Source organism: Pezoporus occidentalis, unplaced genomic scaffold (genome assembly GCF_034315485.1).
Source record: "Pezoporus occidentalis ecotype Australia unplaced genomic scaffold, CSIRO_AGI_Poc_V1 ctg185, whole genome shotgun sequence".
Classification (NCBI taxonomy): domain Eukaryota; kingdom Metazoa; phylum Chordata; class Aves; order Psittaciformes; family Psittacidae; genus Pezoporus; species Pezoporus occidentalis.
Genome location: NW_026913693.1, coordinates 258,456 through 272,654, shown reverse-complemented (window position 1 = coordinate 272,654; position 14,199 = coordinate 258,456). Strand labels below are relative to the sequence as shown.

At 37.8% G+C, this 14,199-nt stretch overlaps 1 protein-coding gene across 3 annotated transcripts in view; it reads right to left on the bottom strand.

Annotated features, from left to right (window-relative positions):
- The window catches only part of NBAS (NBAS subunit of NRZ tethering complex), a 180,741-nt gene that overhangs the window by 10,480 nt on the left and 156,062 nt on the right, over positions 1-14,199 (bottom strand). For all 3 annotated transcript variants that reach the window (XM_062615879.1, XM_062615881.1, XM_062615880.1), the window contains 2 exons: positions 8,518-8,662; positions 791-919 (listed from right to left, as the gene is read on the bottom strand). In XM_062615879.1, coding sequence (XP_062471863.1) covers positions 791-919; positions 8,518-8,662 — 274 coding nt within the window. The remainder of the gene's footprint in view (positions 1-790; positions 920-8,517; positions 8,663-14,199) is intronic.

Below are 14,199 nucleotides of genomic sequence, written 5' to 3'. Positions count from 1 at the left end.
TAACATAAAAACCAAGCCAGGTTGTACATGCACAAGTCCAATTAAGAGCCTCAAGAAGTTTTAATCCCAACTCACTTTTCAAAGAAAAAAAAAAAGACAAAAAAAAATTAAAATATAATGTTTTTGTCTAGGTGACTGGCTTTCATCTTTTTAGGTGTTCGTTCTTAATTTAAAAGCAAATACATAGTAATGTAACGTTTTCTAAGAATTGAAAAATATACCGTAATGTCTTTCAGCTCTTCTCCAAACAAAAGAATGACAGTATTTAGTTTTTTTTTTCCTCCAGAAACTTTGATACTTGCATTACAGTATGAAATAAAACCAATTTACAATTGCATGGAAGTCCTCAAACATACCATCTTGCATTTTAACCTTTCTACAACAAAACCACTGATGTAGAAGCTTTCTATGCGTATGCAAAGACTGCTAAATTTATCAGAAACAAGCTAATTCACCTGATGTACTATTATCACTTTAAAAAGCCCCAAAGTGAATATGAATATGAACACAGATATAATAATCTACTTTATAAAACAGAATAGTTTCTGTTCCACCACACTGACTTAAAATAGCATGGTAGATAATTTACAGAAAGTGCCATGAGTTTTAATCACCTCAAGTATATATAAAAGATCTTACTAGCCCCTTGTTACTGCTCACTGTGGAAACAATAGCTGTGGAAAATCTCTAAAATGACAACTGTCTCAGTAGTCTCTGCTTACTACAGGAACATAAAACAGCTAATTTATTACCTCAGATGCTGAAAGTCAGTTAATTCAAATGCTCATACCTTAGTAACAGCTTTTATCTGCTCCAGTGCCATGGTGTGAAGATCTTGATCTTTGCTTTCTACCAGCAGCTTCAGGGAGGGCAGCAGGAGGGACTGGTTAAGTAGCAGCAAACATATTTCTTTTATACACTGAAAATAAAAGTAAACTCGTTCAGTGAGATCTCTGGAGATACTAACATCATCAATTTATAAAAATTCCATGTCAAATGCAAAATGGAAGCCAAACTTCCACCACAAATGAAATCCCTGTTGGAAATAACTCTTCGAAAACTTGAAAAGGCAAATTTAAAAAAATGTGGAATACAGGGTTATAAGCACAATGTCTGTTATATTAAGACAAGGCAGGTACTGAATCACCATTACAGCTTGGTGTTTCACTAAAAGAACAGAGCAATCAAAGCTCTCTGTGGGACTAATATATTTGTGCTTACTGAAATACTGCAAAGCATAGGAAGAAACTTAACAGACACATGACATTTCTGTAACTCAGTTATGGAATCATGAAAGTGGAACAAAATAAAGAGGAAATATCAGTACATACAAGATTTCAGCATCATGAAATTCTGCTGCAAGATCTTTCCAAATTTTATGCAGTATTTATTAATTTATATCTCAAAAAGTATTTCAGCTACTAAACCATGTCGGAAGTCAAATTATAACTCACTTTTCCCTTTTTGTCATTTCCAAGAATTTGGGTTGTTTGTCACAACCACTTTCCACTGAGGCCCATCAGAGATGTCCCATATTTCAGGACAACTTACCCTAAGTGCCCTGGATATTGTAAGGAAGTCACTTTGAAAATGGTATCCAATTCTTAGAGGTGCTCTCTGTTTCACTCTGACATTTAGAGAGCGATTGCTGAAAGAGCTCATTGGCTAAATATAAACTGAGAGAATTCAAGTCACATATTTTTCTATCTCTTTTGCAGTCTAATGACAAGTTTAACAATTTGATCATCAAGATGCAACCGCACTTTTAGCAGCACGGGTTTAGTACCTGTGAACCTAAAAGGCTAAAAATTATTTGAAGAGGAGATTGTTAAATGCTCCAACTGTGACATGCTGCAGACACCTGGCCTTGCTTGGCACAGGGAGCTCTTCGGCTGCACATTGCTCAGTCTTTTCTATATTTATACCTTCAAGAAACACTGCCTAGAAGGTTATATTCTACCACACTGAGCTTTGAGTCACTGAGGCAAGGCTTATTTTCTTACCCAGACTTGTTCCTTAAAACTTTTATTTATCAACAACAGATTGTTGATGTTTTCAGTGAAGGATATGATAAAGGAGCAAGGAATAAGAAGATTAAATAAATACATTAAGCTTTGTCTGATCAGTCATATACTATTACACTTCTAATAATTTCACATTGAAAATGAATGCAAAGGTAGGGATCCACTCTACATACCTCCTTTTCTTGAAAATGTGAATCCACAGCAATAAATGCAACTTATGTTCAGGAAAATAAATTATAAAAGGCATAAGACACATAATCTGAACAAAACCAGCAATTTTACCATGCTTGGTAACTTTTTCTGTCTGAAAGCCTCTCAAAAACTAAGTGGAGGAGCAGTGCCATAAAAAATAAGCCATAACTATAAGAAGGCTCTCTAAAAGAACCTCAAATCATGTTTTGGGGTTGTAGTAGGAAAAAAATGAAACAAAGGAAGCTGTAAAATGTAACTAGGTAGTGTACATTTTTTAAGCAACAGGGCAGGGAAAGAAAAAATGCAGATGTTCTGGTGAGCTACTTTAAACAAAGACAAAATAAATCTCTCAGCAAGCAAATGCAATAATACAGATATTAACATTGCTATTTTCAAAATAATAACATTTAACGCAGATGATATTCCAGCATTTTTTTTCTTCTTAGATGCTTCACAACTACACTTAGTACTGGTTATGCACTGTGAAGGGACATGTTCTAACACAATCTGCCTTGCTCATTACAGAGGCTTTCACATAAGAGAAAGCATGCTTAGCTATCCAGTTTACCTATGCTGATTTTACACTATAGAATTTTGACGCCAAATGTCAATATATTTCAAGTAGATACCTGTAGATGACTTGAATAACTTTGTGCCTTAGGATAAGAATGCTAAGGCACATGAAAATCAACTAGGTGCTTGGTGACAGCCAGCATGGCTTCACTAAGGGGAAATCCTACCTGACCAATTTGGTGGCCTTCTATGATGGGGCTACAGAACTGATGGACAGGGGTAGAGCAGTTGATGTCATCTACCTGGACTTGCGCAAAGCGTTCAACACTGTTCCACATGACATCCTTGTCTCTAAATTGGAGAGACATCAATTTGATGGATGGACCACTCGGTGGATAAAGAACTGGCTGGATGGCCGCACACAAAGAGTTGTGGTCAATGGCTCAATGTCCGGCTGGAGACCAGTAACGAGTGGTGTCTCTCAGGGATCGGTGTTGGGACCGGTCTTGTTTAACATCTTTGTTGCTGACATGGACAGTGGGATTGAGTGCGCCCTCAGCAAGTTTGCTGATGACACCAAGCTGTGTGGTTTGGTTGATACCCTGGAGGGAAGGAATGCCATCCAGAGGGATCTCGACACGCTTGTGAGGTGGGCTGATGCCAGCCTCATGAAGTTTAACCATGCCAAGTGCAAGGTCCCACACCTGGGTTGGAGCAATCCCAGGCACAGCTACAGGGTGGGCAGAGAAGAGATTCAGAGCAGCCCTGCAGAGAAGGACTTGGGGGTGTTGGTTTATGAGAAAATGAACATGGGCCGGCAGTGCACGCCTGCAGCCCAGAAAGCCAACTGTATCCTGGGCTCCAGCAAAGGAGTGTGACCAGCAGGTCAAAGGAGGTGATCCTGCCCCTCTACTCACGGCAGGGGGGTTGGAACTAGATGATCTTAAGGTCCTTTCCAACCCTAACTATTCTATGATTCTATAACACATCTAGCAGACATATCCAGTCAACCTACAAAAACATCTGAATACAGAGAATCCATTGTCTTTCTTGAAGAGGATATACACATTCCACCAAGTAATTTTACTGACTGTCAAAATATCATGTCTTATGCTAAAATTTGAAATGGTGTAAGTTAAACTCAATTGTTTCTAGTTGTGCCTTTCTTTATAAACCGAGACTTTTATTAGCTTGGTTTTCATATAAAAATATCTTCAGAACATAATCAGTCACCTCTTGATCTCTGATAAGGCAGGAACACTGCACTCCTTCAGCTTTCCATTTTAAGGTATTTTCATCTGTGCACTAATTTTTGCAGGTTCTGTCTTTTGCCTCCCTATTTTTCAGTGTCCTCTTAAAATGCAACTATACTAACAGGATGTTTTATTTTAATGCCAGCCTTGATAGTGGTTTATGGAAAAGGGTACTTCTTATCTACCTTTCTTCACTAAATATCTCTTATAAAGTAGGAGTGCATTTCCTCTGTTTTCCTTATGACAGTAATATGAAAATAAAAGAACCCAGTAACAAAAAGCCAAGAAAAGTGAAGTGTTGAATGCCTTCTTTGCTTTAATTCTTAGTAAAAGATTGCAGGCAAATGAACAGGTTAACATTTGACAATAATAACAGGTTAAGAGTTCAGCACTGAAAATTGAGCCTAGAATAAAAATGTATGTTTCTGGGGCTGAAAAATTCACCCCCAAACACCTAAGGAAATAATAAATCAAGCTAAGAGAACATGAAAGGCTACCAAAGACTTTAAAGAAAAATACAGTTTTCCACACATGGAAGAAAGCAGGCATATGAGGGGAGAAGATACTATAGACCTATCAGACACCCCTTGTTCATGAAAACCATTAAAACATAAAATGAAAAACCAAACACACACACACAAAAGTATAGAAGTGTGTTCCCACAGGACCCTTGTCCTGGGTTTAGCAGTAGCAGTCTACAGGTTCTGTAGTTAGGAATAACGCCACCACTATGGCATATTTTGACTGAAAATGCCATGAAACACTCACTGTCCTTTTCACCAAGGAATGGGCAGCAGGATAGTGTGTTCCAAATTGAAAACCTTTGCAGTGGCCTTCATCCCTTTTTCACCAGAAAAGGAATGGACAACTTGCACAACATTGAAGACTATCCCAGTAGTAACTAATTTCTCTGCCACAAATGACTGCACTGCTGCTCTGGATGGGGTAAGCATGCCATCACGCACAGTGCTTCTCAGAGCAACACGTGGCCTTCTTTTCTGCAATAAGCACTCAAAAGCGTTTGAGTGCCTGCCTGCCTGCCTGCAATAAGAGGCTGTGCTTAGAGGGAGTATGGTACTACCTGTGAAAGGGACAAGGGAAGTACTAACTAAAACTTCAGATTGCCATGATTTAGCTGAAACTTTTGTAAGACAGCTTTTGCTTTGTATCTAATTATGCAGCTGTTGACGGTTCACTGTGACAAAAGTGAGGCATATAAACTGGATTTCATAGGAGTCTGTTTTGGTTCCGGTATTATTCAGTATTTTCATGAATGGCTTGAAGGGCTGGATAATGAGTACAAACAGTACTGTGTCTGGAGAGGTTGAAAGCAGACAAAAGGGCAGCATTTAAATTCAAAATTATCTGAACAAAATGATCACAGACACCTGTGAATGAAGAAAAACATACATCGTAAACTCACACACAAAAAGCAGGATCAGCTAGCTACAAAAATATGAAAAAGGAGACCAACTGGCTGCTCTATTATTCTAGGTGTCATGGTTTAACCCCAGGCAGCAGCTCAGCTCCACACAGCTGCTCACTCGCTTCCCCTACAGCAGGATGTGGAGAGAATTAGAAGGGTAAAAGTGAGAAAACTCATGGGTTGAGATAAAGACACAGTTTAGTAGGTAAACCAGAAGCTGTACATGCAAGCAAAACAAAGCAAAACAAGGAATTCATTCACCACTTCCCATTGTCAAGCAGGTGTTCAGACATCTCCAGGAAAGCAGGGCTCCATCACACATGACAGTTACTTGGGAAGACAAACGCCATCACTCCAAATGTCCCCTCTTCCCCCAGCTTTATATTCTGAGCACACCAGATGGTGTGGAATATTCCCTTGAGTCTGCTGGGGTCAGCTGTTCCGGTGTGTCCCCTCCCAATTCCCTGTGCACCCCCAGCCTACTCACTGGTGGGTTTGTGTGAGGAGCAGAAAATTCCTTAACTCTGTGTAAGCACTCCTCAGCAATAAACCATCCTTGAATGGTCAACACTGCTTAATCACAAATCCAGAACTACCTAGTAGCCTATACTAGTTACTATGAAGAAAATTACCCCAGCTGAAAACAGCACAATAGGAGATAAGCATCTTATGGCCACTAGGACCCCAGGATGATTACGGATAAGAGACTCGATGCATTCTGCAATTTCGGTGTTTATGTTAACTGACACATGACCTAAAGGATGATGGAAAAACGGGAGATATTCAGGAGTCACACTCTGATAATCACTGGGGGGAGAAGGATTTGCCCCATTCTTAAGAGATTAATCAGGCAGTGCAGATGTCAGACAGTCTAAACATGTGTGCCTTCCAAGCAAATAACGGTTATTTCAACTAAGAGGAATGGATAACCTATCCACTGAATAATGTACATAAATCCCAAAACAAACAAACACACACACACAAAGATTAAAGCTACACTCTCCAAAAGACATTAAAAAAAGAACTTTGCTGTATAAAACTAGAATGACCAGGAGGAGGTGGAATAAAGGAATAGAGAAACCTTTTTGATTACATCTGAGAAAAGTTTTTCTAACTAGATCATCATGACTTGATGTTAAATGTTTTTTCCATCACAACCTTTGGACTTTGGAATGGCAAATGTTCTTCATGATGATAAATTGATCTCTCAGTTTTTAGAATTCCATCATTCTAGGTCTGTTTTCTTAATCAGTGTATTTATTGAAATGTGAAGCCATCTAAACAGGTTAATCGTCAGTAATCAGATTTTCATCTTATTCAGCCATGCAATCTCAACTCTCTAATTTGTGCATTTAAGTACTATAGCTGTGCATACAAATAAGGTACTTATATTTATCAATGCCATTCCCCTCTTCCCAAGCAGATAGGTAAAGCCATACAGCCTATGTTTGAAGGTAACTATGCAATTATATATTTTAGTGCAAATCCTTTTGCTGTACAGCATTCTAGTCATAAAAAAGGTATTTTACATCAGTAAAGCTATTTTATGCTCGAGGACCAGAATATCTTCACACTGTACCTGTATCCTCCCACCTTCATGGAGGGCTCTTCCAATATCCTGTATCATTAAGAAAGCACCTCCAACCAAGGCTACCAACTAATACCAAAATTATCTGCAAATAGGGACTTGTTATGGAGTTCAAGAAAAAGTTTACCCAGTTAAGAGAAGTAATTAAATCACAACCCACTGTTGAGCAAAACTCTTGGTGAACTGACTGCTGTATGACGCTGACCGTTGGCAGAATTTATCTTCCTAGATCACTGAGGTGCGGTAGAAAATTCTACTTTGAAAGAGTTTGACTACTCCTATGAATGACTAATATCATGAGTTTATGAGCTATGATGTGCCATTCAACACCTTATAAAGAAAAGCTACTTGTAGTTATGGCAGGCCCAGTGATAGAGACCTGCCGTCCACCAAAAACTTCTGGTGGGATGAATATATTAATAAATATAACTCCATCTTACTGATTCCTTCTAGAATCTTGTTTTACGCAGAGTTTGAACTTGACTCATATCAGTCTGTTGGGCTATTAAAAAAAAAAAAAAAAAAAACAAACCAAAACACCCAAACCTGTCTTTTAAACGGAACGTGTTGCTCTTATTCTGCTTCTAGTCTTAACATCAGCTGTTCTCTATGTCAGACTGTGATTACATGAAGATGATTATAAAGGATTAATCAGGCTACTAAAAATATGCACATGACTACTCTGAAGTTTTGTGAAGTTTATTAAGCATCTCTCCAATCTGTCTTCATTAATATACAATGCTTACATACAAAACACTTCAGTAATTTTGTACTTAAGAGATGCTTGTATTTAAGTATGCACACATAGTTAAGGAAGTCAGAACACTGTAATTATTACAAAGCAATTACTGGTATATTAATTTGCTTTCCATCACCAAGAGAGTATTCAAGGAGTTTTACACATTTATTAGTGAGAAAATTACAGATTATTTCATGAATAGCTTTTACCATACCAACTTCAATGACAACAAACTATTAGAGCTTTTCTACAAGTACGTCAAAGAATAATTCATGCTGGAACAGACTTCTATAGTTCAGATACTCCAACTAGCCTGCACTCAAAACAAATACAGCAAGATCAAATTGCCCATGATATGATCCAGTCAAGTTCTGAATACCTCCAAGGACAGAGACTCCACATCTCTTCTAGGCATCCACCTATTCTAATGTTTCATCCCTTTAATGATGAGAAAGGTTTCTGATGTACGCAATGAGTTTTTGACGATGTAACTTGTCTCTATTGCCTTTTGTTCTATCACTAAGCATCTCTGAGAAGAGGCTGTCTCCTCCTACATGCTTTCTCATCTGCATATTTAAAGACAGAAATACAATCTCCCTCAGATATCTCTTCTTAAGACAGAATAAACCCAATTCTCTCAGCCTCTCTGCATTTATTGTGCTCCAGCCCTCTAATCATCTTGTTAGCTCTCCCTCAGACTTGATCCAGTATGGCAACATCTTTCTTATAGTTGGGCCCCTGAAACAGGACTCATATCTGTGATACCCAACGTTAAAACTTACCTTGGCAGGAAGCATGTGTTTCGTCTCATACAAAGAACGGCAAATTTTCAAAATTTCATTTCCTGTGTTCTCCTTTTCCTCTGGTGGGCACCTCTGTAGCATAAGAGTCCCAAGTTTCACCCAGGGATTATCACCTGTGCACAATCTGCCCAGAAAAAAAAAACAAAACAGAGATGTATATGGGATATAAATATACTTACATACCCCCACCATTTTTGATAGATGGAGTGTTTTGTGCGAGAATTAAAGTATAATCTCCTGAAAAAGAGAGGAAAGAGTTTTGAGACAAGCTACTATCCTGATGCCCACACTCTTTCAATGGAACAAGGAAGTTTAAAGTATTTTGAAATTATGACGTGCAGTTACAATCCCTGAAGGAAACACACATGAGACGGACTGATCAATTTGGAATAGCACAAGAACAGCTTCTCCTGGCTTCATACCAGCTGATTTCCCAAGCAGAATGGAGGGAGGGGTGTCAGGAATCCAGCATTCCTAATTTCGTTTGCTTTGATCACATTCTAACAGCATCTGCCTCTCAAATACCTGTCTCTTGCTTCTAAGTGGAGAAAGTACTTCCAAGATTCACATTTTAATTTCCAGGTCCAACAAGAGCAAACAAAAATAAACTTTTTTTTTTTTTTTTTATAGCACATCCAAACAGGATAGAAGAGCAAAGAAAGTACATGCATCAGTACTTCTCTATTGGTAGATATGGATGCAGATACATTTGGTTTATATATTTAAAATGTTCTTTTCATTCCCTACAGAACTTCATGTCATGTCACAATTACACAGTCAGACAGATGGGAAATAGTAGATACAAGTAAATTTTATCACACATTGATGGAAAAGTCAACATTTGGCATAGAGCTGCTATCTGATAGATCATGGAGATGCTTGGCTACTTTTGTTAGTGACAGGTGTACCTCACAGAATCACAGTATGGTTCCGGCTGGAAGGTAACTTTAAAGCTAATTTACTTCCAACCCCCCTGCCATAGGCAGGCACACCTTCCACTAGACTAAGTTGCTTAAAACACCATCCAAACTGGCCTTGATAGGACTTGATACTTGCTAGGACTGAATGTACTGACAGGAATGGGCAGCAGGCCAGAGCTTTTAAATGATATCATGAAGTTTAACACTCAAACACATCCACACTGTCATTTTCCCAATGTAAATTGTTAATGCATTTCAATTCCCATCTACAATGGGTTAAAATCATACACAGTCACAGCTTAGATCATGATTATATTAAGCCACAGTAACACAACCACTATGTTCCTCTGTGCATAAACAGAAAGGCACAAAATTGGTTTAAAAATCATCCCATCAATCTCTTTGGCTATTAATCAGCATCAGGAAACATTTTAGCTTGAAGGAAAAAAAGAATAGGAAAAAAAAAAAATCAGAGCAAGTCTAAATCTGGCAGGTTGGTCTTACAATTTAGAGTAAATTAAGGTGCTCATCCAGAATATGTGGGAAGGAGCAGTAAAGTGCCGTCAAAGTGCTGTTTTTAAAGATATTATTTAGCAGCAAACGTTGAAAGTAGCACATTAATATCACTGTAAATGGGAGTCCACTAAGAGAGTCTGTTGGATTGACATATACCAAGGAACAGGTTTGACAACTCCGGAAAAGACATCCACCAGTATCTGCTATTACGTATATAAAAGCACTTTCCTGCTCATCTTCCACTTTCAAAAGTACATATTGTAAACAAATAAAACCAGCTCCATGTCAAGCTGTCATTATATCCTAACATGAAAACCAGACAAAGATGCCAGAGTGGGGGCAACTCTGAATGCAAATGAAATAGAAGTCATTGCCTTTATTCCTTCTGACAACTTAATTGAGCCTTTCCATCAGTCACAGCCACTGAGCACAGAGCTGCCAGAAGCCTGGCTGGTAACAGCAGAGCTCCTCCTCTCCTTCCAACCTGATGGGCTGAACTTAAAGATGTCAGCTTGTTCAACAAGCAGAACATGATGCACTTAATCTGTGAACCCCCAGTGAAGTTAGGAGAAGAAAACAAAAACCCTGCAACTCCATCTCTGCCACTGGTTAAATTGATAGCTCCTGCTATGTGATCCATCTCTTGCTTAGAGGCACAGAAAGTCATAATGAATTTCCATTTTTATAGCTGCTGCCTCCAGAGTACATTAAGAAAACCTATAAGAATTTCCCATTAGAAAAAGAAAACAAAAATCACACTACAAAGCACATAAGTTAGAAATAACCAGAAAGACGCAAGGCCACCAAGGCTTGCCATGTGCAGGTTTATTTATTTGAGTAAAGTATCAGATGGATAATTTACATATATAAAGCTTTTGCTTTTATTAACACAATTCCTTATAATTATATCAAATACTTGTATTATGTATTAACAAATACTGGTTTCCTGGTATCTCTAAACAAAACCAAGATTCACTTATCAAAAATATGACACCTACAGGTAGAATTGTTTTCCTCTCCTGAATTTTAACTCAGTTCAACTACAGCTAAAAGAAAATAAAGTTATTTCTTAACATGAAAAAAAAAACAATTCTTTCAAAACCTCAGCATGAATGTGTTATTTTTTTTTGCCAGAACTGAAAGAGGTGAATTTTGGATGAAGTTAAAGAAGAAAACTTAAAACTATTAAATCCCTAAAAGCTGGTCTTTTGGAGCTCCAAAACACCTTAACAATTCCTAAAATAAATTAAAAAATGCCTTTTGAAAGTAGGCAGCAAGTTCCAAAGGACTGCAGAGCTTCAGGTACTGTCAATAATTCTTTTAGTAAACATCTTTATGAAATGCTTAAAATGACATCTGAATATGAGACACCCAGATGGATACACACACATGCATAACAAGGGGGTGAAAATTTTTTTAAAGTATATGGTTTTTAGTGCTGACTGAAAGTACCAAAGTACCTTCCTGTTTCCTCACAGTCAACATAGCATATTATGATATAAAGAGAATCATATTTGCAATAATGAGCATTACTGTAGCTGGGGTTTTAAAATACAAGAACTCAGAAAAACCAATTAAAAACCACTGACTTAGTAACAGAGAGATTACAGTTCTTTCACTTCTCCCTCCTTTTGAGCCCTTACAGAACACAAATTGTATTTTTTGGCTTTATATTCAGTTACAAGTATTAGATAATTACTATGAAGTTAAAAACCAAAAAGTATCCAGATGACTCACAAGTTAAACTCCCCAGTTCCTGCACGTATCATTACATTGGCAGTAAACAGTTAGCAACAATGACCCTTTTCTGAAGCAAAGGAGGAGAAAATAAGATTAAACAAAAATGTTAATACATATGGATAAACAATGGGCTTAACTGCTCACAGTTTTCCTCTTTGCTCAAGAATTTCTTAATACAACCTGCTTTGAAATGAGCTTGTCGAAAACCTCTGTAGCTAAGAGTTCCTGCTCCTTATTCCAAACCAGCCATACAGATGGGTTTTTCAGAAACACACACGTATATATATATATATATATATATAAATATATATATGTTTCCTGAAATAGTGTTTCTGAAAAATATATGAATAGGCTGCTAAGCATAACTGAATGCTATTAACATGGAGGTATGCAACAGAGGCAGAAGAGGAAGGAATGAGGAATGCGGGCAGAAGAAAAACTCCAGATTAGAGCACGCCTGCAGCAGCCTTCACAAAGATGCAGACATGGGCATATGACAGTGACTGTCAATGACAACAACAGCAGAGAAGGTTCAGGTAGAACCTTTTTTGATTGTTGCTGGACCTCCTACTTACAGCACAGCCTCTGCTTTCTGGCTGCCGTGAATAATTCCAGGATTTACAAAGCAAAATAATTCAAATTAATAAAATTAAAAAAATCCTTAAAAAGAAATGTAAACTATTCCCAGCACACTGCAACAAGAGGCAGCTGGAAAACATATAACTACTTCACAAGAGTTAATGAAATTAATCCTGTCTCATATCAGTGAATACTAAAGAGAGCTTTTTAAAACCAATCATACTTGTGTGATTGAAGGTGGAATGAGGGCAGAACTTCATTTCAGGAGCACTATTAGCTGTTACGACAGTGTTTTGAATTCACTCAAATTCATTTTAATGACAGCACACCGATTATAAAAGCCAAAATTCTGTTTCAGAATATTCTGTACACCAAATGTATTATTTCTGTAGACAAGAACAAGACATATACATTTTTTAGGTTTATATAAACTGTGGAATGGCATGGCTTAGATCTAAATGTTGGTTAAGTCCTTATAGCAAGTACTTAACGTTTGTCTCTTAAGACTTGTTAAAAAACAGAGCAAAAACAAAGCACCCAAAATATAACCCCTGGAACTCCAAAAGATAGTTGACTGAGAGAATACAACTAGAGTGGAGGAAAAAAAAATTTACAAAAAGGACGCTATTGCCTACTATTACAATATCACTTTTTTTGAAAGCACTAGAAATGAGCTTGAAAGGAGGCTCAATCCACAGTAAGTATTCCTGTAAAGTACTTAATCAGTCTTCTTAGTATTGTTAATAACAGAAAGCAATGTGAATATATACAAAGAAAGACCCCAGGGAGTGAAAAATGACACCTTTGATATATTTTTCTATTGGGACAACTCTTAGTAGGGAAGGGGAAAACTGAACCATTGTTGACTTACTCATTAAATAAATAAATACTAAAGGAAAGCAGAAAGGCAACATACCCACTGAGAAAAGAGAAAAATGAAGGGAAGGTGGCAAAAGCGGAACTATGCCTCTGTTGTTTCTTTCAAGAAGCAGCTTCAATTTTCTTCTCTAAAACACTGCTAAGGTAGGGAAGAGAACGGACTAATATTTTTCTCCACCCCTCAACCTAGCAGAGAGAACTGAAGAATGAAACAACAGTGGTAACCGCACCCTGTGCCCAACACCCTTACCAAAAAAAACCAAAAAAAAAAACGGGGTGTGTGTGCTAAAAATTATTAAAACTAGTTGGGAATCTGCACTGGAGAACCCATTTGAGAATCACAACAGTCAGAGGTTCTTCATGCAACCAGTATAGGTGACTATTACTGGTGAAAGCAAAGGAGACAATTTTCTCCTAAAGGCTTTGCAAAGCCTCCCGGCAAAGTCAAAGCAGTGAAGAGAAACACTGAATTTTTAGTAATGACAGAAATTATTAAATAAATAATAAATCTCATCACAGGATGAAACCTGCAGTTTGTTCTTCTCAAGACGTGGATGGTCAGTCTCACCTCAGTGCCTAAGAAGATGAAAGAAATCCTCCCGGAAGCACTTCCAAGCAAACAAAGGACAGGGTGAAGACTGAATAGTCGGCATGAACTTAAAAGGGGGAAATTGTGCCTCACCAACCCAACACCCTTTTATGATGAAATGACTGGCTTGGCAGATGATGACTGATATTACATACCATGAATTCATTCAGCAATGCTTTTGACACTTTCTCTCAGAAAATCCTCACTGACAAACTGAAGAGGCACAGGCTACATAAGTGATCAGTGAGGCAGACTGAAAATCAGTTGAACTGCCAAGTCCAAATGGTTGCGATCAGTGGCACAAAGTCCAGTTGGAGACTAGAGACCACTGTCTCTAGGCTAGTTAATCGTCAGATAAAACATGGCATGCTGTACCCACTAGTCAAAAATTTATTAGTATTATTGCTCTCCTTGAAAGATACTTGACTTTTGCCTCAT